General features: G+C 47.9%; 5 protein-coding genes across 5 annotated transcripts; 2 read left to right on the top strand and 3 right to left on the bottom strand.

Moving 5' to 3' along the window:
• Positions 1–104: 104 nt before the first annotated feature.
• Positions 105–2,657, bottom strand: H257_08354 (hypothetical protein). Its single transcript, XM_009834189.1, has 4 exons — positions 1,865–2,657; positions 1,590–1,802; positions 1,063–1,537; positions 105–981 (listed from the first exon to the last, which is right to left on the bottom strand). Exons 1-4 carry the CDS (start codon positions 2,614–2,616, stop codon positions 157–159), a joined length of 2,265 nt encoding a protein of 754 aa, XP_009832491.1. The 5' UTR covers positions 2,617–2,657; the 3' UTR covers positions 105–156.
• A 260-nt stretch (positions 2,658–2,917) lies between these two features.
• H257_08353 (hypothetical protein) lies at positions 2,918–4,924 on the bottom strand. The gene has a single exon (XM_009834188.1). It carries the CDS (start codon positions 4,864–4,866, stop codon positions 2,995–2,997), a length of 1,872 nt encoding a protein of 623 aa, XP_009832490.1. The 5' UTR covers positions 4,867–4,924; the 3' UTR covers positions 2,918–2,994.
• Positions 4,925–5,888: 964 nt separating this feature from the next.
• H257_08352 (hypothetical protein) lies at positions 5,889–15,165 on the bottom strand (the record flags this gene model as incomplete). Its single annotated transcript, XM_009834187.1, has 28 exons — positions 5,889–6,330; positions 6,439–6,495; positions 6,596–6,664; positions 6,714–6,764; positions 6,893–7,024; positions 7,754–7,951; positions 8,056–8,185; positions 8,528–8,637; positions 9,009–9,146; positions 9,350–9,406; positions 9,587–9,685; positions 9,754–9,808; positions 10,077–10,187; positions 10,698–10,948; positions 11,421–11,534; positions 11,866–12,213; positions 12,505–12,576; positions 12,640–12,670; positions 12,792–12,892; positions 12,936–13,067; positions 13,449–13,529; positions 13,641–13,724; positions 13,802–13,888; positions 13,950–14,102; positions 14,163–14,213; positions 14,327–14,416; positions 14,480–14,583; positions 14,643–15,165. 28 exons carry the CDS (start codon positions 15,163–15,165, stop codon positions 5,989–5,991), a joined length of 3,771 nt encoding a protein of 1,256 aa, XP_009832489.1. The 3' UTR covers positions 5,889–5,988.
• A 4,257-nt stretch (positions 15,166–19,422) lies between these two features.
• Positions 19,423–19,729, top strand: H257_08351 (hypothetical protein; the record flags this gene model as incomplete). The annotated part of the gene is made up of 2 exons (XM_009834186.1): positions 19,423–19,501; positions 19,581–19,729. The coding sequence occupies 2 exons, from the start codon at positions 19,423–19,425 to the stop codon at positions 19,727–19,729; spliced, it is 228 nt and encodes a 75-aa protein (XP_009832488.1).
• A 1,557-nt stretch (positions 19,730–21,286) lies between these two features.
• On the top strand, positions 21,287–23,047 carry H257_08350 (hypothetical protein; the record flags this gene model as incomplete). Its single annotated transcript, XM_009834185.1, has 1 exon — positions 21,287–23,047. One exon carries the CDS (start codon positions 21,287–21,289, stop codon positions 23,045–23,047), a length of 1,761 nt encoding a protein of 586 aa, XP_009832487.1.
• Positions 23,048–24,382: the final 1,335 nt, after the last annotated feature.

Raw genomic sequence — 24,382 nt, 5'->3', positions numbered from 1 at the left:
GTAGGAATAGGCAAAATACAACCAATCATAAATAGTGTAATAGTATACATTAATTATAAAGCTAACGATTTTGAAAAGATACTTGCTACCGTATAAAACGTGTGTGCTAAATTGCGCTTAATAGATTAGAATGAAGAAGCATACCTACTTTAGCCTTCATACATTATCCTCGGGGTCGGCTCCCCATGCTTCCCAAACTTGCGGCGACATGGACGACGGCTGATGGTACCGAATCACCACGACCTCTTCCTTCTCCAGTGATTCGTAGACCAAATCCTCCATGGCTTCTTCAGCGATCGCCAGTTCATGGAGCTTCAGACACAGCTTCCGGGCATGTTCGTCGCCGTCGATCACGCGCTTGGCATACATGGCCTTGCACGCTTCGATTTCATGGGCTAGGGCCTCTCGTTGCGCTTCAATATCGGATGCAAAGAACGCTTTCACCAATGCATATTCCTTTGCTTCCTTTTCCAGCGAGGATATTGTATCCTCCACATCGTTGACTTCGATAGCTGCCCCTCGTTGAAGAACTTGCCGAATCACGCGTCGTACTGCAGTGCCCATCACGCCTAGCACATACCGCGAAACGCCATCCTGTCGCGTCGACGTACACCTTTCGCCCTTCATTTCGACCGCCAAAGACAGCATGCATTCCTCGTCCATGGCATCACACTCTAGCCTTGTAGTTGCCCACGCCTGCCGCTCTCGATCCGCCGCTTCGTAGGCCCTGGCGGTCGCGGTGGTCGCAGCCGTTGCGCACGCAAACACGACATCTTCATCGAATATCGCCTTTTGGGCCTGAGATCGTTTGTCCGCCAAGAGCGTGATCAGCGCGACATCTCTACTCGACGACGTGGCAGTCTGAGAGGGCGTCACGGGGCGACGGTTGGATTTCTTCGATAGTTTCTTGACCTGTTCCGTATCTTTCACGTGTTTTCGGTGGCTACGGACGACGAAGTTACCCCCCGTACTATGCATGACCTATACAAAGTACATGAACAATGATGTTTACATGATATCCTGGCCGTCGTCGTCAGCTTAGGTTGGTTATATAATTAATACCTGTACAACGGCGGCCATGGCTCGCTTTTCCACGTTGGACGCCGCCACTGTGGTCGATAGGACACTTACACTGTCCTTGGGTGCGATGCGAAGCGACTCAGCTTGCTTGCAGATGTTGAGAAAGCTCTCGGCTTGCTTGTTAAAGTCCTGGCGGTGCCGCGCCCACTCGGACTCGAGGGCGGCATGTCGTTCGAGGGCCACATGCGACAAGGCCGCGCGTAAGTTTGCGCGGTGCTGTGCTGCGTCGATACTTGAGTGCACGAACCCCAAGTGCACCGTGTCCAGGTCCAGCCATGCAAACGCTGTGTACGCGATCGAAAGCATCTCGCACGCCACCCGAATGTGCATGCTGACGCCGGTGTGGCTGGTCTTGGCTTCGGACACTGCAAAGTACGCGTGTTTGAGGGACGTAGTCGCGGCATGGGCTGCAAACGACTGCACCACGTGCGTGGGGTCGAGGCGAAGCAAGAGCAACCTACCAGGTTTATCAGCAACGAACGTGTCGGCTCGTTGAAATCGGTTCAAACCGTTCGTCGTCGGCCAGGATGTGATGGTGCACATCGTCGCCCCGACCGACGCGAGATTGCACATGCCATTGCGCCAACGCTTCAAATTGGACACATGCCCGGGTGAAGTCTTCAACGGCATCGCTGTAGAACTGCAGCGTCACGTTCTTTACAAACAAATGCATGTGCCGGTCGCCGAGGGCTCGAAGTCCAAACCCACGGTACCTCCACGCCCTACGCCATCAGATCACACATCTTGTCGTCGTCGTCGTCGACAATATTATTCGTGTACGTACGTGGTCGTGTCGCCGAGAGTGGCGTAATCTTGGGCTAGGGTCGTGATTGTGACCATGTCAGCGTTGAATTGTTCGTCGTTGAGGGTGCTTGCAAGTGTGGGGCCACTCCGTTCGTGTTTGCTCAGTCGGTGGGCTGTCGCGTCCAAGTTCTGTCGTTGTCGAGCGAGTTGGCGACTGGCTTTTAAGTCGTCAGAGCGCAGCCCTGGTACAAATCGCGGGGCGGCAGCCAGCGGGGTGTGATTCCAATTTGAAATTGAGTTGGAGCACGATGGTTTTGGTAGGGATAACGGGGCTTTGGTGGGATGTTTGCGAGGCTTGGGGGATCTGGGCGCGATGATCTCGAGTTCATGAAATGTCATCGGCGCTGCAGTGGTGGCAGGGGGCAACGACGTGGTCCCGGGGGTAGTAGAAGGTCTAGGGGGTAACAAGTTTGCTTGGGTCGTGGGCGAATGCGTCTGTCGTGGCTTGGATTTCTCGGGCGATGGCGATGACGACGTTGATATGGGGGGATGATTATAATGCCGAGGAGGGGCCTTTCGAATGTGAGGAAACCTTTGCGCGTACGGATTTGCATTGACTGGCGCTTTTCGGAGCGCGACGAGCGAGTTGGGGGCTGTGGGGGCGTAGTCGGTTCGAATCGCATCCAACACGACCTTGTGACTAATACAGCTCGGCGACGGCGTGCCCAGTTTCACAATGTTCCATTTGGCTTGACCATTGTCCAAGAGCAGGTCCGTGGCGCGGTCGGTCATGCTACTATCGACGCCAGGTATACTGTACTACTTTGCCAGCGTTCACGCTATATTTAGCACCGTTTTTCTGCGTTCGTCATGCCTATCGCATTTACCCTCAAGTTAACGTTACACGAGTATGGCGTGCAAGACAGGACTGCATTGCACTACTACCGAGCTACGTCCGTGTAAATTGATGTTGCAGACTACCGATGATGACACTTGGCAGGAACCCTTGACTGCGCGAACGTCTACGTGTCAACGATAATGCCGTTGCTGTCCAGTAGACACATTAGGACCATACACCACCACGCAATGGATTTCGCGTCTAAAAGATGTTTATAATTAAGGTCCCCAAATTGGAATACTGTACTGTACATCTGTAGCGGTTGCATGTGGCTATCGGTCGTTTGAGCTTGGACTAGTTGGTGCGGCCGTACCAAACTCTAGCGTGTGGAGATGTGCGACGACGTTGTTGGCGTAGTAGCGCCGCCACACAGTCTCGTACATGCATTTGCTCCACCAGCCCCACTGCCAGTCGTCGGGGGCTCCTCCGAATTGGTCGCAGCCGTCCAACATCCACGGTACGATCACCCGTTTGACGTGGGGAGGAAGCGCGGTTTCCGTGCGTTTCTGGATCTGTCGGACATAGCTTTCGTGGTTGAACGTGGACGCCAGCGCCTGGCCAAAGTCTTGCTCGTCGCGGTCGAGGGTCGCACACAAGATGTGCTCTAACGTGGCCACGTACTCTGCGAGCTGCAGCACATAGCTGGCCCATGCCATTTCGCCATGATTGGGTAGATCAGAGTAAGCTTGGGTGGTCGGCTGGAATGTTCGAAAGAATCGGACTGCGTCCAGGAGGGATAGCACGGCCTCGTACGACTTGACGGTCGCGACGAGCAGTTTCACGAGCGATGGGTTGACCCCTAGAATCGCCGACAGCACGACGTGGGTCTTGACGTGGCATATCGTGCGGATGTACAGGGCCAACTGGTCGAACCAGGCAAAGAACGCAGGCATTTTGAAATGCGAACTGTGGAACGGAAGGTATGTCGGGTGTACGAGCCGTCGGATGGTCTGCAGCGCCCGGCGCAACGGTTCGTGTGGAAGTAAGAATACGCGATGAAACCACGGCAGACTGCCACGACCGAGTTTGGATTGAATCACAGGCGACAAGATCGTCGAAGTGGACTCGTCCGACTCTATCTTCACCATCGGACCAAAGACCGACGACGACGACGACGAAGGCGTCGGGTAGGTTAGGTGGTGCGGCACCTCCGGAAGCTCCGAGATCGCGTGCATCAACGTTGCTCGCCTCATACACGACGACGACGATGCCGTCGTAGGCTGTTGCGATTCGTGCATGTGTTGCTGGCTGTGGTGGAGTTGCTGCGCCAGTTGCCCGCGCGCGGTATCCATTGCTTGCAAGAACGACTCGATGTCTTCGTCCTTTCCCGAACTGGACGTCCATACCCGGGACGCCCAAATGTTGACATGCTCTTCGTATTGGTCGTCGTCGTAATAAAATAGGGGCGCCGCGCTGGTGTTGCTGCCGCCGTTAGATGTACAGGATGAGGCGGATCGGTTATAGCTATGACGGAAAAAATCTCGAGCCGTGGTACTGGTGTACGTTTGGGCGAACGGTCGTAGGGCAAATGGAAACGGACCTCGCGACCACATGGACTCCTCTTCGTCGTAGCATACTCCGCGCATGTCGAGGGCGGGGTTCGTACTGGTCGAATCAATCGACGAAAGCGCCGACAAGTCCAAGAGTCGATGCGATGACGAATGCGCATCACCGATGGACGATGGCGCCACAACGCGTACGTTGGAACTCTCGACGCTAGATTCTTCCACTTGTATGAACGACAAATTGTCCACGGACGTTGTGCCGACTGTCGCGTGATTGGACGTACCAAGCGAGTTGTACGTGCCAAACGTTGCGTTGCTGGAGTAGCTTGCCTCGTCGAATCGGGTAGTGCCATCGTTATGGCTGATGGGGACGACGTTTGCTGTGTCCGATGCGAAACTGGACGTCCATGAACGTGACAATGGAAACAGAAACGACCGAGGCGACGCATTCGATCGGATGCAGTAGGAAGGAGTCGACACTTCTTCGATCAAGATGGCCGACACTGTGTATTGACAATGGAACGAATCGTCGTGGTTATCCATGGATGAGGCAGAGTACAACGAAGTCATGGACTCGATGTCATTTTCGTCCACCATATTCGTGGTGGTTGTGGGGGGAGGAGATGTACAGGGCAACATGTTGCGGGACACTGGCAGTGTTGGACTGGTATGATTGCACGGCAAGAAAAGGGTGCGGGATGAGATTGCTGAACATGTTATACCTACGTCACTATACCGTTGCTACTCCAGCTGGTGTATTGGTGTCAAACTGTGACTTTTCGGACTTCAACACATAGCCGGATAATTTGAAACTAGCCAATCAAAACAATATTTGTTCGGATGAGAACGGGTTGCGGCTCGTCTACGCAGAGGTGAACAACAAAGTTCAAGGCACTGTGATTTATAGTCAGATGGCGCGAAATGTCGATGTTTTCACGTTTGGGATGTCACTGCGCTGTCTCACACCGTGGGTTCGTTCTTGTTAACGTTACTGTACTATTGTGAATCCCATTTGGCATTTATCTCGGCTGAGAAGAGTTATTTATGTGTGTTAGTGCAACGTTAGCAACCACGTGATATGTGTTTCCCCAAACCCCCCTGACATTGCCCTCCATCCCCTAGGTGTTTTACTCTTGGCCGCCGCAGTGGAGATTAAGGGTTTTCTATCGATGCTGTTGTTGGAATCAACGCTCTTCAATAAGTTTTATCATCACCACGTTGGTCATTCGTCGCAGCGGTGTAGCATAACTCAAGCCCAAGTAGCGGCGAACCCAATCGTTGCCTAGTAAGCCCCCGCCGAGAAACAGGGTAATGGAAACGACAACGTTCTTGTCACGATTCCATGAAAGTGATTGACTTATGTCTAACAAGCTTCCCGCTCTAACAAGCTTCCCGCTCTAACAAGCTTCCCGCAACAACCTGGTGTCCCAATGCGAGGTAGGTATATATATGCTAGAGTACCAGACTTTCGCAATATGATCGTAGTCGTAGGTCTACACGACACTACGGCATACCAAACCACAGAACTCTTCGCCATCCGATCGCGATACTACCCTGTATCTGCCGCCCGACCGACCGTGTACGTAGTTCCATATTTACACCCGGTTTACCGTTGACAATCCCCGCTCGATGTCATTTCGAGCAGCGAATGACAGACCAATCGACCGGCCAAATGATAAATTCGTGTCATCGTGTTCTTATCAGAGCTACATATCTGCCTGGTGTTCTTTTGTAAAGCGTACCTTTGTCAGTACATACACATTACACGAGCTTTTGATAGGACGCTTGGGGACCAGAGATCAAACTAGGGCGTCGTAGCGCCCCTTTGCCCAATCCCATCCCCCCCGTGGCATCGCCACCGTTGTCGTCCTCCTTTTCATTCGTGAAACTAGTTGGCGCTTGGTGGGCGGCCAGCAGTTGACGGCACTTGACCAACTCGCGCTGGCTCTCTGCAACTTGAATCTCCAAGCAGTGGTTCTGGTACACCATGGCCCGCATGAGCGCCTGCTTGTTGTCGTCCTGGCGCCGGCGGTCCGTGGAAGAGGACGACGATGCTCGACGGTGCCCCTCGACGGATTTAGTCGTTGTGGGGGACTTGGTTTTCTACGGCAGAACGTGTGCCTTGTTTAAAAAATCTTGCAAATCCCGAACCCCGAAACTCCGCAACCCCGAAACCCCTCAATTTTGATACTAGGACAATAGAATATATACCTGGAGAGACGCCATGGCCGCGTTCACAGTGTAGGCCAAATCCGAGCAAATCCGAGACTAGAACGCCGTTGATGGGTCCAACATTGAGTATATATACGAGTCATCAATATATATATATATATATATATATATATATTCGAAGTACGTTGATACGTACATGCAATTTGGCCTCCATGGTTCCAACACTCATTTGCGGGGCACCACTCACGCCAATCGACAAGACGATCTACATATCAAGATCGTCACATTCCTCTCGATTCCAACTTCCAACGCACCTCAGCACTGCTGTGTGCTGTATCGAGACACGCCCAGAGCATGTCAATCAACTAGATTCAGAACCACAATGTATGATGGTTAGATTGGTCGTCAATAGGTCTTTGTTCAGTGAGTAGCATGAATAGTAGTAGTACTACTAACTTTGTTGAATCAACTACTAACATTACTCCATCCATACCTTTCGCTTCTTCTTTTTACTCGCGAGGGAAATCCCCATGGATCGATACAACGACTGGGCTATCGCGTCGGTCGTGTGGTACTTGAGCTGGTCGTACAGATGCAACCGTTCTTCGTCCAATCGGACGCTGGCCTACCCATCGTTTATTATTGTCAATTCGATAGAGGGGTACTTCAATCGACATAGAATCTATCGACCAATCAAAATACACAACATGAATCAAACAGCCAATCAAACTCTCTCATAAAAAATATGAGTATGTGCATGAAATTAGTGTGAAGGGCGACACTCAATGAAAAAATAAACAATAAGAAATAGACAAATAAACGGTGTTTATCAAAAATATTTTTTATAAATAATCTTAAGGACTGGTCTGGATGCCCCAAAATATTGTCAGAAAATACCCCTTTTCAGAAATATTATGACAAATTTTCAAACGACAGGTTATGTGTGTTTGGCTACCAAATCTGAAATTTACAAAGTGACTCAGTACGTCGATTTTATACTATTTTCTAACAGAAAATCGTTTCAAGTGCAACTGTCCAATTCTTACATGTTGTATCAGCAGTACTTCCCATTCTATCGTGGGATCCAGAGGTCACATGAAAATATTTTCTCTCACCTCCCATTAGAAAAGGGAATTTACTGTCAGAATATTATTTTATAAAAAATGCCTGTGGCATCGAGACTCGCCCTAAACCGTATTCTAATATTCTGACAGTCAATATATACGAAAAAAGTCGATTATCAATAGATTATTTTGGCGGATCAACCCAAAACTCCACATTGTGTGGCTCAAAGGACAACATATCATCCCAGAAATCCATACGTCCAATTTCTTCATAAGAGCATTTGACGTACAATTTCTCGACTAGTGTGCGACGACTTGAGAATTCGTTGGCGGCGTTTTCGAGCGCTTCTCGACAACACGATGTCCATGTCATTGGTTGCTTGGACAGAATTCCCATATTTGGCAGCCGTTGACGGCAGCGGGGCCACTGCCGCCAGCGGCGTGCACCCCAAAATCGCTTGAAGCCGCGCGATTTCGTCTAGATGCACCTACAAAGACAGTGTACACTCGTTTGAGTGTTTTGAACGCTTGTGCTGCTCTTAGTCAACCGTTTATAGAGTCGTCTAACTAGTGGAATATCAATATCACGTACCCCAATGCTCATAAAGTCGAAGCGGTCAAACATAAGCCAAAATTTGGACCGATACACGAGCGGAATCGCCGCTTGTGTCCACAGGGTAAACATGTGCGCCTTCAGGTCATTTATATACGACGTGCGCCACCTATCACATAAAATATCGTCAAATCCGTTTCAATTTGGACGTTGGCCATTGTATTGTAGAATGTCCTAGCCAATCAAACTCTACCAATGGGAAATTTCAACCAATCGTCGATCAGCATAGTTTTTTTTCACCCATCCGTTTGGTCCAATGAAATTTTTCAGCTTACATTTGGAAACCATACAGTGAATATATGTTACAACTTGACTCTGCTGCCCAATCCAAATCGCAGAAGCACAATATATAACAAGTCATAAATATATGCACATTTCATCAAGGGTGCATATTCGTTGATACATTCGTGATGATAAAGATATCATTGGATCAACACTTGGACGTTCGTACTTGATTGAGTGGAGGCGCGCGAGCATTCCGCGGACGTGAGTCTGCACCAGCACAATGCGATGCATTTGCCGACGGTACCATTGCTGCTGGTGTTTGCGACGACACCATGCCTACCATGAAATATATATATATTCATGTCATTCAAAACACGTGTCATACATATCTCGTCGTGTTCTCTAACCTATATATTCATACTTATATATGTATATAGATAGTACTGTATGGGAGACCAAATCGGCAAACAATCGATCGACCAATCAAAACCCAAGACACTATTCAAGTGGCCAATCCAGTTCTCGATTCAACCACTCAACATCGAATTAGTGTGACACAAAACTCAGTACACTGTACAACACTCGCTCTCGATGGATTTGGCGAATCAGCGTGCAAATCCAAATTTTTAGCTGAAAGCCCAACTCCACAAAATGATATAGTTCGAACGGAAAGAAGCGATTCCTGTCCTACTGTATATCTTACGTACTTGCAGCCGAAGTACACCGCGGCGAAGACGCTGGTACCGCGTCGACAGCACAAATCCCTTGATTGTGACTTGGAGCACCATCACGGCACGTCGGGCGATGGCATATGCGACTTGCTGGGCTTTGGATCGCACGCGACTCTATAGAAAGAAGAAAATAACGATACCATACAGAAAAGGATTGTTATAAAGCTCACAATAGTGACACGAAACACTAGTCTGCTATGAAAGACGCATGGTGTCATGATGCCGGAATACTTGCAAATATATATATATATATATATATATATATATATATATATATAGAGAGAGAGAGAGAGAGAGAGAGAACGAGGGATGGTTACCTGCAGTTGGACAAGAGCCCATCGAAATCGGCGGTATTTTGTTTGCATGGCATGGCGCTACACACGTTTCAATTCAAAATTGATCAGAAAACACAATGCAGCAGCGATATATATATATATATATATACATGTGGTGACCACCATACAACACATTATATATTGCATCCAGTACTTTGTAGCATGTCGTAGATATATATATATATATATTTGGAGAGTGTGTGTATTGGGTTCCGTTACTTTGAGGTGGGAGCTCACAAATGACTGAATCGTGGTCACCGCAGCTTGTTGCTTGCGATACGACTTCCTCGCTCGGTGCATTCGGTACAGTGCTTGGAGCTAAGTCCATATAAGAACATTACCGCCAATAGATTGCTATTCCATCAAGTTCTTTAGTAGCAGCTTACCGACACCACCAGTTTGCGTGTGGCGTCCCAGCTCGTCCCCGGCTCCACCACACACCTGCATATCCTTATTAACATGTCGTCCATAGGCTGCAGCTAGCACATATTTATTGTCCAAAAACACATTGCATCCATATACTAGTAAAGTTCATCGATACAATATAATATATATATATATATATATTATTCAATAGCATATTTGGTGTATGGATATGATGTGTAATATATATATATATTATTCAAGAGCTTAATTGGTGTATGGATATGATGTGTTTTGGATAATATATATGTGCATTAAGATATATATATATATATATTATACGTACGTGCTGAGGTTATATATTTGCTGGTGGACGTCCAGAACAGGAGCCACATGACGCTGCTGTTCGTTGGCAGTAAACAGTTCCCGTGGCTTTCGAATCGTTCCAAACAAATGGCTACAACAATAACAAAGTGGGATATTTGTCGTTTTCACACTTGGCAGATGATTCGAATTGAGTCAATTATTAATCGTATTTAGTGTATGGTATCCAGCTTGAAAGACACATATATTTTGAATCAACGAATGCTGCTGATTGGCTGAAACGTCTCATCCGTGATTTTGATTGGCTAAGACGCTCTAAATACATTCGCCAACTTTACAATATGGACTGGATTTGACAACATATCACAACATCCCCGTTCGTGATCATCACTGGCCAAAACACTCTATAGGAAAAAGAAGAGCAGACGATTGGCGCAGCGCTGCCTTCCTGGTGTTTTCACCTCGTTTATCTTATAATTTCCATCCACAATTTCATATATATAAAATACAAACCTCCATCAATTCATATGCCCCCGCACATACAGTTACAAAACATCGTTGGGTTTATAAGTGTTTAATTCAAAAGGTATTTCCGCATCATTCTCAAGTCATCATGTTATTTAACCAATTGTAATAATCGTACCGTTTGAGCCGAGGAAACCCTCGGTACTTGTAGCGCATGCCATTGTCTGGGAGTCCCATCGTGGACGGCGGCGGTGCCACGTACGTCTCCCGAATGCTCTCGGCTTTGTCTTCTAAAAACGAGACGTCGTACTTTTTCCCCAGGGTCACGGACCGGTTGAGCTTTTGATAGATCGATGCGTCGAAGAACCGGACGTCGGCCGGCACGTTGTCGGCGTCAGCGCTTCGGTCGTGGCAGAACCGCTGAAACATCTACACATGCAGTATAGTGTGACTATATCAAACGTCCAAACGTTTTTTGCGAAATATTTTTTTTTCTGGTCAATATATATATATATATTATCAAATCACGCAGGGACAACCGTTTGCTTGGGCGGACTAGACTGTTCCTTTCTGTAAGAGCCAATCAGAACCCCACTACTACTTATTATTGTATATATATATACATATTGGGTTCAAAAGTCAATGTAGAATGGCCTGTAAAAGAAATCACATCCTTCCAGGCAGCTAGCTACTGTATATCCCCCCCAAGGCCTCCATTGAATAGCCCTCGACTTTTGACCAACGAGAGATTGGGAAGACTACACACACATAATTACAGTAGAGACTGCCATAATATGTAGTCTCTACAACTGATTGTGGGCAAGGGCAACATGTAAAGAAGTTAATATATATATATATAAAGAAGCTCCGATAATATATATGTATGTGTGTGACAACGTACTTGCGACGCGAGCACGGTCGACAGAAACGGCCGAGACGCAGCGTCGCTGTTATCACGTAGGAACGCTGCCGAGTCGAATAATGCTTGCGACGGATGCTGCAACGCCTTTGGATTCTAACATACCACATTGGATTAACAATATATATATATATACTGTTCATGCCCACAAGTACACTACATCGCCAACATATCTAAATCAACCAACCAAGTAAAGTCTACAACATGTCTTTTCAATATACAAAGCGGCGGGTGTATCCACCCCTATCTTTTGTCCAACCACTCGTACAGATATTATATGCATATATATAAATAAATATATATATATATACATCCAAATCCATATCCATCCGCTGAAACACAATACAAGGTTCTCCTTTTTCATAGTCTTTTGTAGTTATTTCATGTTGTGTATTGTCGAGATAATGCATAGTATGGACCAACGTACCAAGTAGGCTGCATACCGCTTGAACATACTGACAAAGAAGCGCAAAAACGCTTGGCGCACCGCGTCCGTTTGAAATGCATTCGGACTGGACGACCCTCCGGTTCCAGTAGAAATGGACGCCGACCGCTCGGTGAGTACCGACGCGGACGGCGACGGCACGAGCATCTTGAGCGTCTGAAACGACAGCGTGGCCTTTCGATCGAGCGATAAACTGGCTTTGCGGTCGGCGTCTGTCGGGTGCAATATGCGACCCCCTGTGGTGCCGTCCACAACGGCAGGCGTGCGGTACTCTTGGTGGTCGAACGCCCAGTCGGCTTTGGCAATCTCGGGCGCGAACGGATCAAAGACCTAATACAGGATATTTATTGTACATCGATTAGTGGGTATGATAATTTTATATATTTTTGATTTCTAATTTAAATATATAACTTCTATTTTTTTTAGAAAAATCTTAATTTTTGAGGGATGCTTTGATCATGTATTTCTCCGTCGTGTTGTGGACAAACATATGCTTTAGGAGCTTTAACAGACAAAAAGAATAACTTCTAAACAAATCAAAGGTACTAGAAGAGCTTACAAGAGAGAATTGGGCATTTCAAAGGAAATCAAAAAGCCAAAATATGCAATAAAAGAGCTTACGTTGGCAACGTCTTGGAGTTTACTCCGAAGTTTGGCGGTTTCGCGCTCGGGCAGTTTGGGCAGCGTTGCTTCCTACCCCCCCAAACGATTTAATTTACGATAAGTCTATCTATATATAATATACACACGACTTACTTGTCCGAGTTCGTTGGACGGGGCAATAATGCTACACAGGTTTATAGTATACGACGATATTAGTCGTGCAATGCACAACATATATATATATCGGGCCAAGGATATGATATATACATATGATCTGAAGATCATTATGGTACTATAATAGGTACCGATTGTGGTCCAAGTCGACGAAAAAGACATCGCTGGCACTGCTCCGGTTGGACGTGGCCAAGTACGTGGAGTGCACCCCGACCAAGAATGGCACCGGGGCCTACCGAGTTGCTTAGGTCGTTTCGTAAGCAACTCCAATGTACATCAATAATATCGAGCAACGACGACGGCAAGATGGGAATGTATGCGCCTTGCCAGTACAACGGAAACAGCAGGGCTTGGAGGGATTCGGCAATGGGTGTGAGCACGCTCAAGTGCATTGAACACAGCGCCACCTAAAGTACAAGTGCAATTAGAAACGATAATATATTATTAGTGTTTCTTCTAAACTGGAGCGACATGAAGAATGAATCGACACATCCAAATCGACAGAAATTATTTAGCCAATCAGATTGCAGGAAACCACCATCAACGTCAAATTAGTGTGTGACTTCAATTAGAAAGAAATTAGTGTGATGCCAATCACCACAGGACACCTTTTTACATACAAAAATATCCAGTACAAAGGATCGATCGATGGATTTGGCGATTCAGCACTAAAGTCAACCAACGTTTGGGTGTAAAAGGACAATATCACTTCTGCAATACTGATATATTCTTCACTTTTTTTCCATATTCATAGTAGTGAAAGATGAACAAATTAAACCAAATCGTACCTTTTGCTCGAGTAGTAGGCACGTGAACACGGCGAGGACGTTGTTCAAGTCGAGCATTTGAAATAGCGGGCGGAAATTCACCTGCAAAACAACCATAACAATCGCATGAGACAGTCAAACTATGTGTACAAGGCATATATATATCATGATATTGCGGAATATATATATATATATATATATATATATACATACATCGGCGTGGGGGAGTTGGTTGGTTGGTGGCCTGGACACGACCATTGTGTGTTCTGGTAGCGTCAACTCCACTTGCACGCGACCCTACCGTTAGGTGAATAGTTAGTTGAAATGCATTAATAGTTCAGTATATTCGGTTGTTAAAATATGATTTAAAATACCGGAGGTGGGACTGGGATTTCCGATACAAAGTTGGCCACGTAGCGCTCCAGTGGCAGCGGGGCCTCGGACAGCGACAACCGGTAAATCTATCCAATATTATAATAGCAATCGACGTTTATATATATATATATATATTAGTCAAAGTACTTGTTGTAGAAACGTTCGAAACGCTGAAAAAAACGGATACTGGCTCAACACGACGATGCATTTGGGGCTATACACGGCCGACGCCTGCTTTGTGCTGCCACTGGACAACGCTTGGGCCCACGTTGGCATGGCGTCTTTTACAAACAGCGCCATCTATCGAATCGCAAGGATTCGGCCGTTCTAAACGTTTGTTTCGAACATTGTCGTACGTACGACTTCAAATGGCGTAAGCAGTTCGTCGAATTGGAGTGCGCACGCATACAACTACGATAACAATGAACGTTCTGCGAGTAAGGGTAGCTCGAATATATATATATATATATCAAAAACGCGATAGTCCAAATAAAAAAAAAGGTACTAGTTTGATGATTCTGTACCTTGGCCCCACTGACGTTGGTCAGGACAAACGAAAAGAAGGTTGGCTCGCGAAACGTGGCGCTCAAGGTCAACCGCTCCGGAAAGGCAAACTGAACGTATGGTTTAGAAGGATGAACAGGATAGTATTTGAATACAGGGATATGTTTTCTTACTTGAGCAATGTGTGGAGGGAGTGGGGCGTCGGCTAGGGTCTCGGGGTAGCTGTCGAGAATGGTGGGCTGGAATTGGATGTCTCCTGGTCCCGTCGACGTGACCACTACATGGCAAATGAACGCTGCACGATGCACCCAAATTCGACTACGACAACGCCTGTACCTGTTTGCTTCAAGCTCGAGCCTCGGCCAACCACGACAAAGTAATTCACAAAGCGTTTGGCCACATCCAACGACGACATTCCATTGTTCCGCTTCGAGGATGACGAGGAGGATTGAGACGATGATAATGGAGCGGCGGCAGTTGGAGGTAGCTGGAATGCTGCCCCGTCAGGCGACGCAAACGTCTTGGTGGCGTATTTCGCCTGAATGTACGCCGCACGGAACCCGTCACTTTGATTCACGGCCGCCTTCACGGCCGGCGCCACGTGCTTTTCCAACACAGCATTGGCCGCGCGGTTACCCTTCATGAGCGCCACCTCGTCAGCCGACCAAGTGTCCATGTGCACAGACTTGATGCGTGAAATTTTAACGCCAAGGTTCCGGTGCACGCCAGCACACTGGATGCACACGAACGCTCCAAAGGTGGTCGTCGCCCACGCCACCGACGCCGTTACGGGCTGGCTGCAGTCGGCACATGCTTGATTGTCCGCATTCTCGCGTAACTTGTTGGCTACGTGGCTCATATTGATGAATCGCTGCGGGACGACGATATCTTGGTGGGGGTTACATTTTCGGATAGCAAGCCCTGGTATCCGGATATTTCGCCCTCATACTAAGTGGTAGTGGAGGGATCGACGGGGTAGACAGCGGAACTGGCCCTGCAAAGTCCTACAACACCTGGGAACCTTCGATCATCATTTTGATATGCCGAATTTCCAAAAGGAGTGCCCGGCCACCATCGCCCCTGGTGGTTTCAGCCAATCAAAGGAATGTCCGTTACAGTAATGGCCAATCGTTGTCGTTGAAATGCTAACCAATCCGTTTCAACCATTTCAGTAAAATCCAGCGGGCTGCAAGTTGGGACAACCAGTGGCGCGAGAGGTGATTCCTTATTCACGGATGTCTAAACACACTACCATTTACAACCCACACTACATGTTGTTGGCAATGATGTCGGCAATGACCCCAAAGGTGACGACGGTGCATGAAGTTACGTGAAAGTGCGGAAACAGGAATGGAAAGTGGGAAAATTGCAAAGATGGTGATTATGCTATGTTCTGGGGTGTTGGAACCAGCGGTGGTACCCTGATATACAGTGTACCGCACTGTACTCACCCCAGCAACAAGCGAAGATTGAGAATAGTACAGTTTGTCGAACGCTAGGTCAAGTACGGACAGTCGGTGCGTGGGGGGTTCGAAGATGGGAGTTTCGATGCCTGGAGTCATTTTGAGGCAGTAGTATGCTGCAGTCTAGGAGACGTCGTAGTTTGGTAGTGGTGCTCCGGAGTACAACTCTACCAACGCGGGGCCTTTCGAACATGACCTGAAGCTGCTACAACCACGATGGGTCGAGTTTTAGCAAGCTACGATTCCATCGTTGGGGTAGCCACGACAATTTATATTGAGGACGACCATCAACGTACAGTACAATTGTATTATTTCAATACATGCGTTCTTCACGGGGCTGCAATGGATATGGCACTTCAAATGGAAGCGTCCATAGTACGTAGCAGGTAACGTTAGCATAACTTAGTCGCTCGAAGGCTACAACACCAGGCTAGCTTGACTGGGGTATCAGAAGTCACATTTGCTTCTGAAATCCGGTGTCAATGGTTGCACGGTCACAAGGCGGAAACTGGGTACGGCGGGGGCGGTGGCGGCCCGACGACGAGATTGATTGAGCGCGATTCGTTGACGTAACGACTCGATGCGGTCGTGCAACTTGGCTCGATCGGTTTGGAGAGAAAAACTGGGCAAGTGGGAAGTGGGGGGGAGAGTGCTGCTGTCGTTGGGGGCCATTTTCGACAGTGTGTCAGGCTGGGCGCACGATCGATTGTGATTGAAAGACAACCAACCTCGACTTGGGTAAGGACATGCTTTGATGCGTGCACGTTTGTTACACACGTGCTCAAATCAGCGGCCATTTCGCTTGAGAGGAACTCCCATTGGTGCAACAAAGCCAGCAACGCAATGGTATTGGCAGATATCATTGCCGTCTAATGAAGAATCAACTCGAAATGCAACCATCTGATAACAAAAGCTCGAGCCGATTGCAATCAATATCCGTTGTCCGGTTTGAGGTATGATTGATCGACGTGTGCTGCATTACTCGTTATGGTTGTTTAGTAGTTAGTCATGTTTTACGTTGCTACGAGGGAATGGGTGGTGGACACTTGACCACAATCGCCCTCCATGTCAAAAGTGTTGCAACGGTGTCCACTTATCCACTGTCTGTTTCGTGTTGGACAGTATAGGGCGATGTTGAGTTTGGAGGAATTCCCCATCACGAGACGCAATGTTGGGTAATCCTTCGTTCTTTGCACAGATAAGACTACATAGCACTGACACTCCCTCCCTGTGCATGTAAAGAAGACCAGTAGCCCTGTGACCTGGGACTCCATACTACCCCCGGTGGGCACATGTACGGTACATATAACACTATTTACTGGGATAAGTTGCATCTCAATCGCTAACCATTTAACCCCTAGCTGAAATGCGTTAGTAGTGCTGTCATGACTAGGCATTTCATTAATCTCATCTGTGCAACAAACACGCTGACTATTTTTACTTCTAGTACTGATAAGTAATGAGGGAATTCCTCGTATGTTTGCGGCCAACTACACATCGCGCCTTACTGTCATTTCACTTTATTGCGAAGAATTAATTCCCTGGTAGAAACACATCAAAACCCAAGGTATATAAAGGTATACACGAAACAAAATCATTCCGTACTAGTATTAGCTACCGGTAAGGTTAGCGATAGTAGTAGCTAACCACTGATGATGCAATGTGTGCGAACACAAGGGGTCCGGCGGCTCCGAGATTATAGTACCGGGCTACTGGTTCTGTGAAGGTAAATGGTTACGTTTAAAACAGTAGTATTGTTGATATGAGGGAATTACACATGTAGTACTGCAGCTGAACAAAATACTCTGGAGTAGTACTTCGATGAATTCTACAGGATTTAGGTGTAACCCTGGGTCCTACCGGTCGCGAAATCTTCACGGTCGCGCCATTATATTCGATGGAGTTGTACTGCCTCGTGATGTTTGGATGCGAGCATTTACATCGGATTATTGGATCTCCGTCAGTTCAACGTGGTATCGCATTTGCGCTTGGAGGTTTGCCCTCCGAACCAACGACAGCAGTGTACTGTAACTTAGCCACGACGTTGACGACCCGTCAAATCCAGACCACGTCGCGTTGAAGTGACCGCTTGACATAACGTTACCTGTAATCAGACCCGTACAGGTCGCGCCCTGCCGCAGCCAGTTCCATTCCGGAATTACAAAAATTGTGGCAAGGAACGTACGCGTCAAGAACGCTGGCATCGCAAGGGGAGCCAGTGGGGGCAGCTGTAGGTTACCAAGAAACAACAGCGGGGACTCAGCCAAACGTAGCCACGTGGCACTCTGAGAGGGGTAGGGTAATGAATCCACAACTTTAGGCCTTCTGCACGGCATGCCAAATGCAGGAATGACGTACAATATAGTTTTTGGATCAGAAAACACGGTCACAATTATTGTGGACGATCCACGAAACGAAATAACCGTGCAACTGCTCACAGTCAAATGCTACAATGTCCTTTCTAGTCCTCTCATTACACGGCTGTGGTGCTCGTACGTGTCGTTGATCACGTAAATATTCCCTGTTACTTCATCGTGGACGAAGGTGGCCATGTGTACAACTAGCGACTCAAAGAACCGTTGGGCCAAATCGTTGGACGAAACGAGCACCGACGAAGTCAGAGGGGGTGAGGTCCGGGACGTAGATGCGGACGATGCTTGCGGCCTTGTCTTTGAAGGGCATTCTTCACCTTCTTGGCTGTGATATTTCTTTCGTTTCAGAAGTAAATGATGGCATATGGCAACAACGACTTGCTTGGCCAGAGCTCAGCGTAAACGCACCTCGTCGAGGATTGTGTGGGTCTGTAGTTCTAGGTCACTTGAGCAGATGACCCCGTTGGTGGTCCCCGTCTCAACTTTGCTACGTACACTTTGTGGCTCCAGAGGTTGCTTACAGTCGCCCCACGTTCCGACTGCGCGATTCACATCACGGTGACGCCTCACGTGACTTTCATGAGCTGCAGCAAGTCGACAGCAAAGAAGTTGGCTACGTCGGCAGCACACATAGGATGAGTTTTAATGGTTGATTCGTGTTGACGAATCAACCACTAAAAATGACGGAAAACAGCACGGACTCGAACAGCAATATTCGCAAATTGGCGGAGAATTGAAATCCCCGGCAGCTCAACTTGGTATTGCATGCACGCTTTCACGAACGCACTGATGCATAATACCAGCCTCGATAGCGCAGCCACGACCTGCCAGACGACGTCTGAATCGAAGTGACCTCTGGACATATCCAAGTTCGTACACACGCATCCGCCATCGGTTCCACGAGAAGTGGCCAATAGTACGTGGCAACGGATGCTAACGTTATCAAAACGCTACCTCAACGACAATCCGGGACGGTAAATTTCGCAATGCGCACATGCTTCATAGTAACATACCAGTACGACGTAACCAATCAAATATACAGCCAATTATGAGTACAAGGTATAGATAGCATTGTTGGGACCCTTTCCGTAGAACAAGAACACGATATCAAATGAACTCAAAGTTATGCATTACACTTGTTCAGATCAGCAATTGACCACACTTCCCTTGCGTTCCGTCATCAATCAACCGAGTCAGATGTCAACTGATTGTCAATTGCGGCATGACGCGACCTTATAGTAAATGCGCCATAAGTCGATCACGAGGTCGGGCAGGGGATCCATGGCCGGAGCAGGCGCCATCCAGAACACATCCTCCCCCGGCACGGTGATGGACGAGTTCGAACCGCTCCAAGCGGCAGGTATTGGTGGGCCGTCTTCGCGACTGTAGGCACACAAGCACTCCCCTTCGTGTGGAACTACGACGGGCGGCAATGGCAGCTCACGAAGGGTTGCTCCTTGCGCAAATAGCATCTCACACACTGGGTTGCAGCGCTCATGCCGAGCGAGGCCGCGTCAAACACTGCAACGTTCCCATCGGCATCACGACGGACGGCACAGGGAGCATCCCAAGCGAGCCATCGGGATAGCGATTGAACACGGGAATTCCAACGAAGGTCGAATGAGGGGTTTGCCAAGGAGTCGTGTGGCCCACACCTGCAGCTCCGACAGGGTGCGGTCATTGTACTCAATCTCGATCACAATGCGAGAGGTCGGCACACCACGGGGAGGTTCGGCATCGACCTCACGAGCAGGCAGAAGGCGCGGTTGGATGACGTAGTCGAAGATTACATATGAGGCAGAGATCAACATGTCAATGTCAACATCTCCATATACAAACGGGCTGTACGCATTAACGTAACCTGTAATTTGAGGGAGTTGCATACATGACATCCCTATAATTACATTCTGTGACGACACGTGACATCCTAAATCACGGTGCGGATTACCTAAACACTGGGGTCTATGTAACAAACTCCCAAGTTTATGGTGTGAAGAGCCAAAACGAGTGAAAAGCACAATAATAGTTTACTTTAATCAACACTACGCCGTTCCTAAATACTGCCTCGTTTCAACTTTGGCTTACTGGTATTCATATCACGAATTCTGTCAATTTTGAAGGATTTCGATGAAATTTGTTCACTACGGGTACTAGTAGTTGAAAGGGTCAAAAACTGAAAAGTCAAAAATATTCCACTTGCGTTTATCAGTGCATTTCTATGGGGTATTATTTGACTTTCTTATTTCGTTCTCTCATGTAAGTGAACGATACCCGAAGGCGCGGCAGTGAAGTTCTCCTTAGCTTAACCCCAAGTAGGCGCATTGACTGGAGGTGCGTCCGGGAATGAACATTACACTTCGAAGTATGTACTGTAGCAAACATACCGTATGGGTTCTGAGGGTACATGGCTCTTGGTTGGAACGTTCTTGTGTAAGCGCTTCACAATCTACATTTGGTTTGTACTTTGCTTTTTATTGAAGTTGTTTTTCGAGTTACTCTAGCGATGATTTATGCGCGAAGCGCCATTCCTACTTCCTGTCAGCACACGAGCGCAGCGGTGTGTTTATCTTAACCACTGCGCCAGTGGACTCATACTTTTAATAGCACTCGTAACATCACAAATCATAATATTTCGTCAGTAACGTGACGGGTCTGTGATTTGCTAAAAGATCGGTGATTTGCCGAGCTGAATTACCCAATAGAATTCAAGAATTGACATGTTCCGATAAAATAAAAGCCTGCAACTGCAACAACTAACAACTTCTAAATGTTATACGTTACAATTAATAGTAACTTAAAGAGGGGCTTGAGTACCTTCGTTGTATTGGACACTAATACGTGTCCTACTTCTGCTGTTAACTGGAAGTCGAAAAATTGGACGTCGTTGTATGAGGTTGTTAATTAACAGTAAGTCGAGAAATTGTGCGTCGACTTCAACAATATCCACATGTTTTTAAAGCTTGAAAGTCAAATAGGCTTCGTCCAGAACGTTGGAATGTTTTTTACCTTCTACAGTACTGTACGTACAGTCATTCAACAAGTGTTGCAATGGCGCACACCAGCTGTCCGTCGAGCCATTCTGGTCCGAATCAAAGCTGCTTCAGTCGTCCAACTTATTGAAATATTGTTCAATTTGCCTGGCACGATGAGGAACAACGCACCAAACCCGAACGTGCGCCACGACTTGGAAGAGCGTGTGTCGTACATCCAGTCGGCCACGAACGACAAGGACGCTGGCAACTTCTACGATGCCAAGACCCCTGACGAGTTCCAAGACGGCGCGTTGGTGGCCGGTGGCGCCCTGGACCTGTTTTCCAAGGAAGCATTTGCATTGTTTTCCCAATACGCCGCCATCGGTGTCATCTACGGGTTGATTCCGTCACTCAACTACCCCATTTTTAACGTGTACCTGGAATTGGAAGGGTACCAGACGGCGTCGTACAGCACGTTGGTGACGTTGGGGTGGTCGTTCAAAGCGTTCATGGGCATGCTGTCGGACTGCTTCCCCATCTTTGGCTACCGCCGCAAGTCGTGGATGTTGATCGGGTGGGTGGCCACGATGTTCTGTTTAACGATCATGACATTCTCTTCGCTGGGCGAGCCGTACTGCAACCGTCAAAAGGCTGCCGCGCGCGGCTCCAAGGCGTGCTCCAAGCCGTTCATGAACGCGTCGTTGAAAGACCAAGACTTGTTCAACCTGAGCGCGCCAGACAACGGTGGCTTGTTTATCGTATTGTCCATGTTTGTGTCATTGGGGTACGTCACGGCTGCGTGTGCGTCCGACGCCATGGTGGTGCAGTACGCCCAGCGCGAGCCTCTGGCCATCCGTGGCCGCATCCAGACAGCCATCTACACGGTGCGCACGTTCGCGGGGATCGCGTCGAGCGTGATCGTTGGTTTCGGTTTGAACGGGGCCAACTACAACGGGTCATTTGAGTTTTCCATGGCACCCAATGTCCCGTATGGCATCTGCTTGATTCCGTGCGTGATCGTGGTGTTGTCGACGATCTTCATCGTGAAAGAAGTCAAGACCCCTGCGATTCCGTTCAAGATGTGGACCGGTAGCTTCTGGGAGTTGCTGCAGAAGCGTGTGATGTGGCAGATTTGCGCGTTCCGGTTCATCAACAACATGTTCCAAGGCATTGGGTCGACCGCGGGGTCGCCCATGTACAGTATTTGGGCCAACGTGGAGCCGTTGAACGACGCATTGTCGTCCGTGCTCGGCGGGTTCATCTTTTCGGGGATTTTGGTCGTGGTGGGCAAGTGGGGTCTGCACTGGAACTGGCGCTGGGCCATCGCGCTCAGCTCCATCGGTGTGATTTTGATTGACGGCACCATCAACTTTATGACGATCTGGCACGTCGTGCGCAACCAGTGGTTCTACACGGGCTTGTCCTTGGCGGACAATGTGCCCGGTGGTGTACGCTTCATCGTGGCAACGTACTGCGCCGTTGAAATCGCCGACGTCGGCAACGAAGGGGCCACGTATGGCCTGATCACGACCGTGTCCAGCTTGGCGTCTCCGTTTGCGTCTGTCATATACAAGGTCGCGGACTCATACTTTATGCTGTCGCAAGACGACATCAGGAACGACACGACCAAAGTGCGGTGGGACGTGACGTACTCGTATTTTATCTCGTACGGCAGCAAGTTGTTTGCTCTAACGTGGCTGTGGATGCTGCCTCCCCAGCGCCTCCAGATGCAAGAGCTCAAGAAGAAGGGCGGCAAGAGTCCTTTGGCCGGCACCATCTTACTGTCCGTTTTTTTCGTCTGCTTGTCATTCTCAGTCACGACCAGCATCATGTCCATCTACCCGTCCACCAAGTGCTACCGCATTGCTGGCGGCAATGGCAAGATGGACCCCAATACTGGTGTTTGCCCGGCTGTCAAGGCCAAGAAGGGTTAAACGATTGTCGTCTATGTATACTAGTGTACAGTATTTGTATTTCCATGGATTGATCGTTGCTTGGTTAAGCGGTGTCGAATGGGCACAGTTGCACGATGATGTAGAAACATGCCGCTGTGTTGGAGGATAAGGAATAATCGCTTAAGGAATAATCGCTTCGCGCATGAACCTTTGGCTTGACTACTCGAAACAATTCGCGAATAACGTTAACCAACAAAATGCAAACAAAATGCATACCAGTATTCCGAGCGCTTACAGAAGAACGTGTCCCACCGAGAGCCCGCCCTCTAATCCCAGCACCCTGGCACGACATACTTCAAAGTATAATGTTCATTTTCCTGTCACGAAAATCAGAAGCAAGCCGAACTTCTGTACACCGTAGTACTGTACTACAGTACAGTAGGCGTGTATTTGATGTGAGGCGCCAGTAAATGAGACTTCATCGACACATATTCGGATTATTCCTCTTACATGAGGAGCAAAGTATACACGAAATACTTCAGGGAGCAGCGGGAAATACAGTAGCATAGGCACAAGGATATGTCGATCACTGTCGATGCCTCGCTGAACGACGACCCACAAGTGCATTTCATAAATTTGATGTCGACTTCTCCGACGGGCAGTACAAATGTTAACCCAAACCCTTTTATGTACGGTTCAGATTTGGCTGACAGTTCTTCAGATGTTCTAAAATTCTACTAGTACTTCGAAGTACTATTGTGCTTTACAGTTAACTGCGTTAAACAACCAGACGTTTAAAATAATATAAGCCCCATTGAAGATAAAAGAACGCTAAACCCAAGTTCTGCATTTCAGCCGAATAGGACAACCCTTACTTTATTTCAGCCGCTAACTAATCGACTTGCAGCACCAGGCCAACTTAAGCAGTGCAACCGCCAGTTCATCACGATGCATACCGTATGAGGATGTGAAATGGGAGTACTATACATCGTGTTGTTGTAGTGCGACGTTGCTTACCACGTACTGTACAGTGCTAACGTTAGTACAGATCTTGTGTTGTAGGTATGGCATAGCATTGAATCATTGGATAGAGCAACGACTATCCTAACTATATCCCTAAACGTTATAAATTACTCGGAGTAGTTAATATTTGTTGTGATCACGGAAGGGAAGTCATGTATGTGGCCATAGCTGCTTCAGTTTCATTGCATTGCGGCAAGCACCTTGACGTGTTGACGTAAAAATGAGTTGCTGCCAGAATGAAAACGGCAAACAACTTGTTTTACGAAAGTGCTTGAAAAAACACCTCCAACCAACCAATCATCGCATTAGATGAAGTACTACTACACCTTTTCCCAATCAAGTTGCGCACTT

Source organism: Aphanomyces astaci (assembly GCF_000520075.1).
Source record: "Aphanomyces astaci strain APO3 unplaced genomic scaffold supercont1.18, whole genome shotgun sequence".
NCBI classification, from domain to species: domain Eukaryota; phylum Oomycota; class Saprolegniomycetes; order Saprolegniales; family Verrucalvaceae; genus Aphanomyces; species Aphanomyces astaci.
The sequence above is the reverse complement of the archived record's forward strand: the minus strand, read 5'-3'. Positions and strand labels throughout refer to the sequence as shown.

Coding starts and splice junctions, on each gene's coding strand:
- H257_08354 (XM_009834189.1), bottom strand. CDS start 2,616: ATGACCGACCGCGCCACGGACCTGCTCTTGGACAATGGTCAAGCCAAA. Junction 1,803..1,864: donor ACTCTCGGCGACACGACCAC/GTACGTACACGA, acceptor CTGATGGCGTAG/GGCGTGGAGGTACCGTGGGT. Junction 1,538..1,589: donor ATCCTGGCCGACGACGAACG/GTTTGAACCGAT, acceptor TAAACCTGGTAG/GTTGCTCTTGCTTCGCCTCG.
- H257_08353 (XM_009834188.1), bottom strand. CDS start 4,866: ATGTTGCCCTGTACATCTCCTCCCCCCACAACCACCACGAATATGGTG.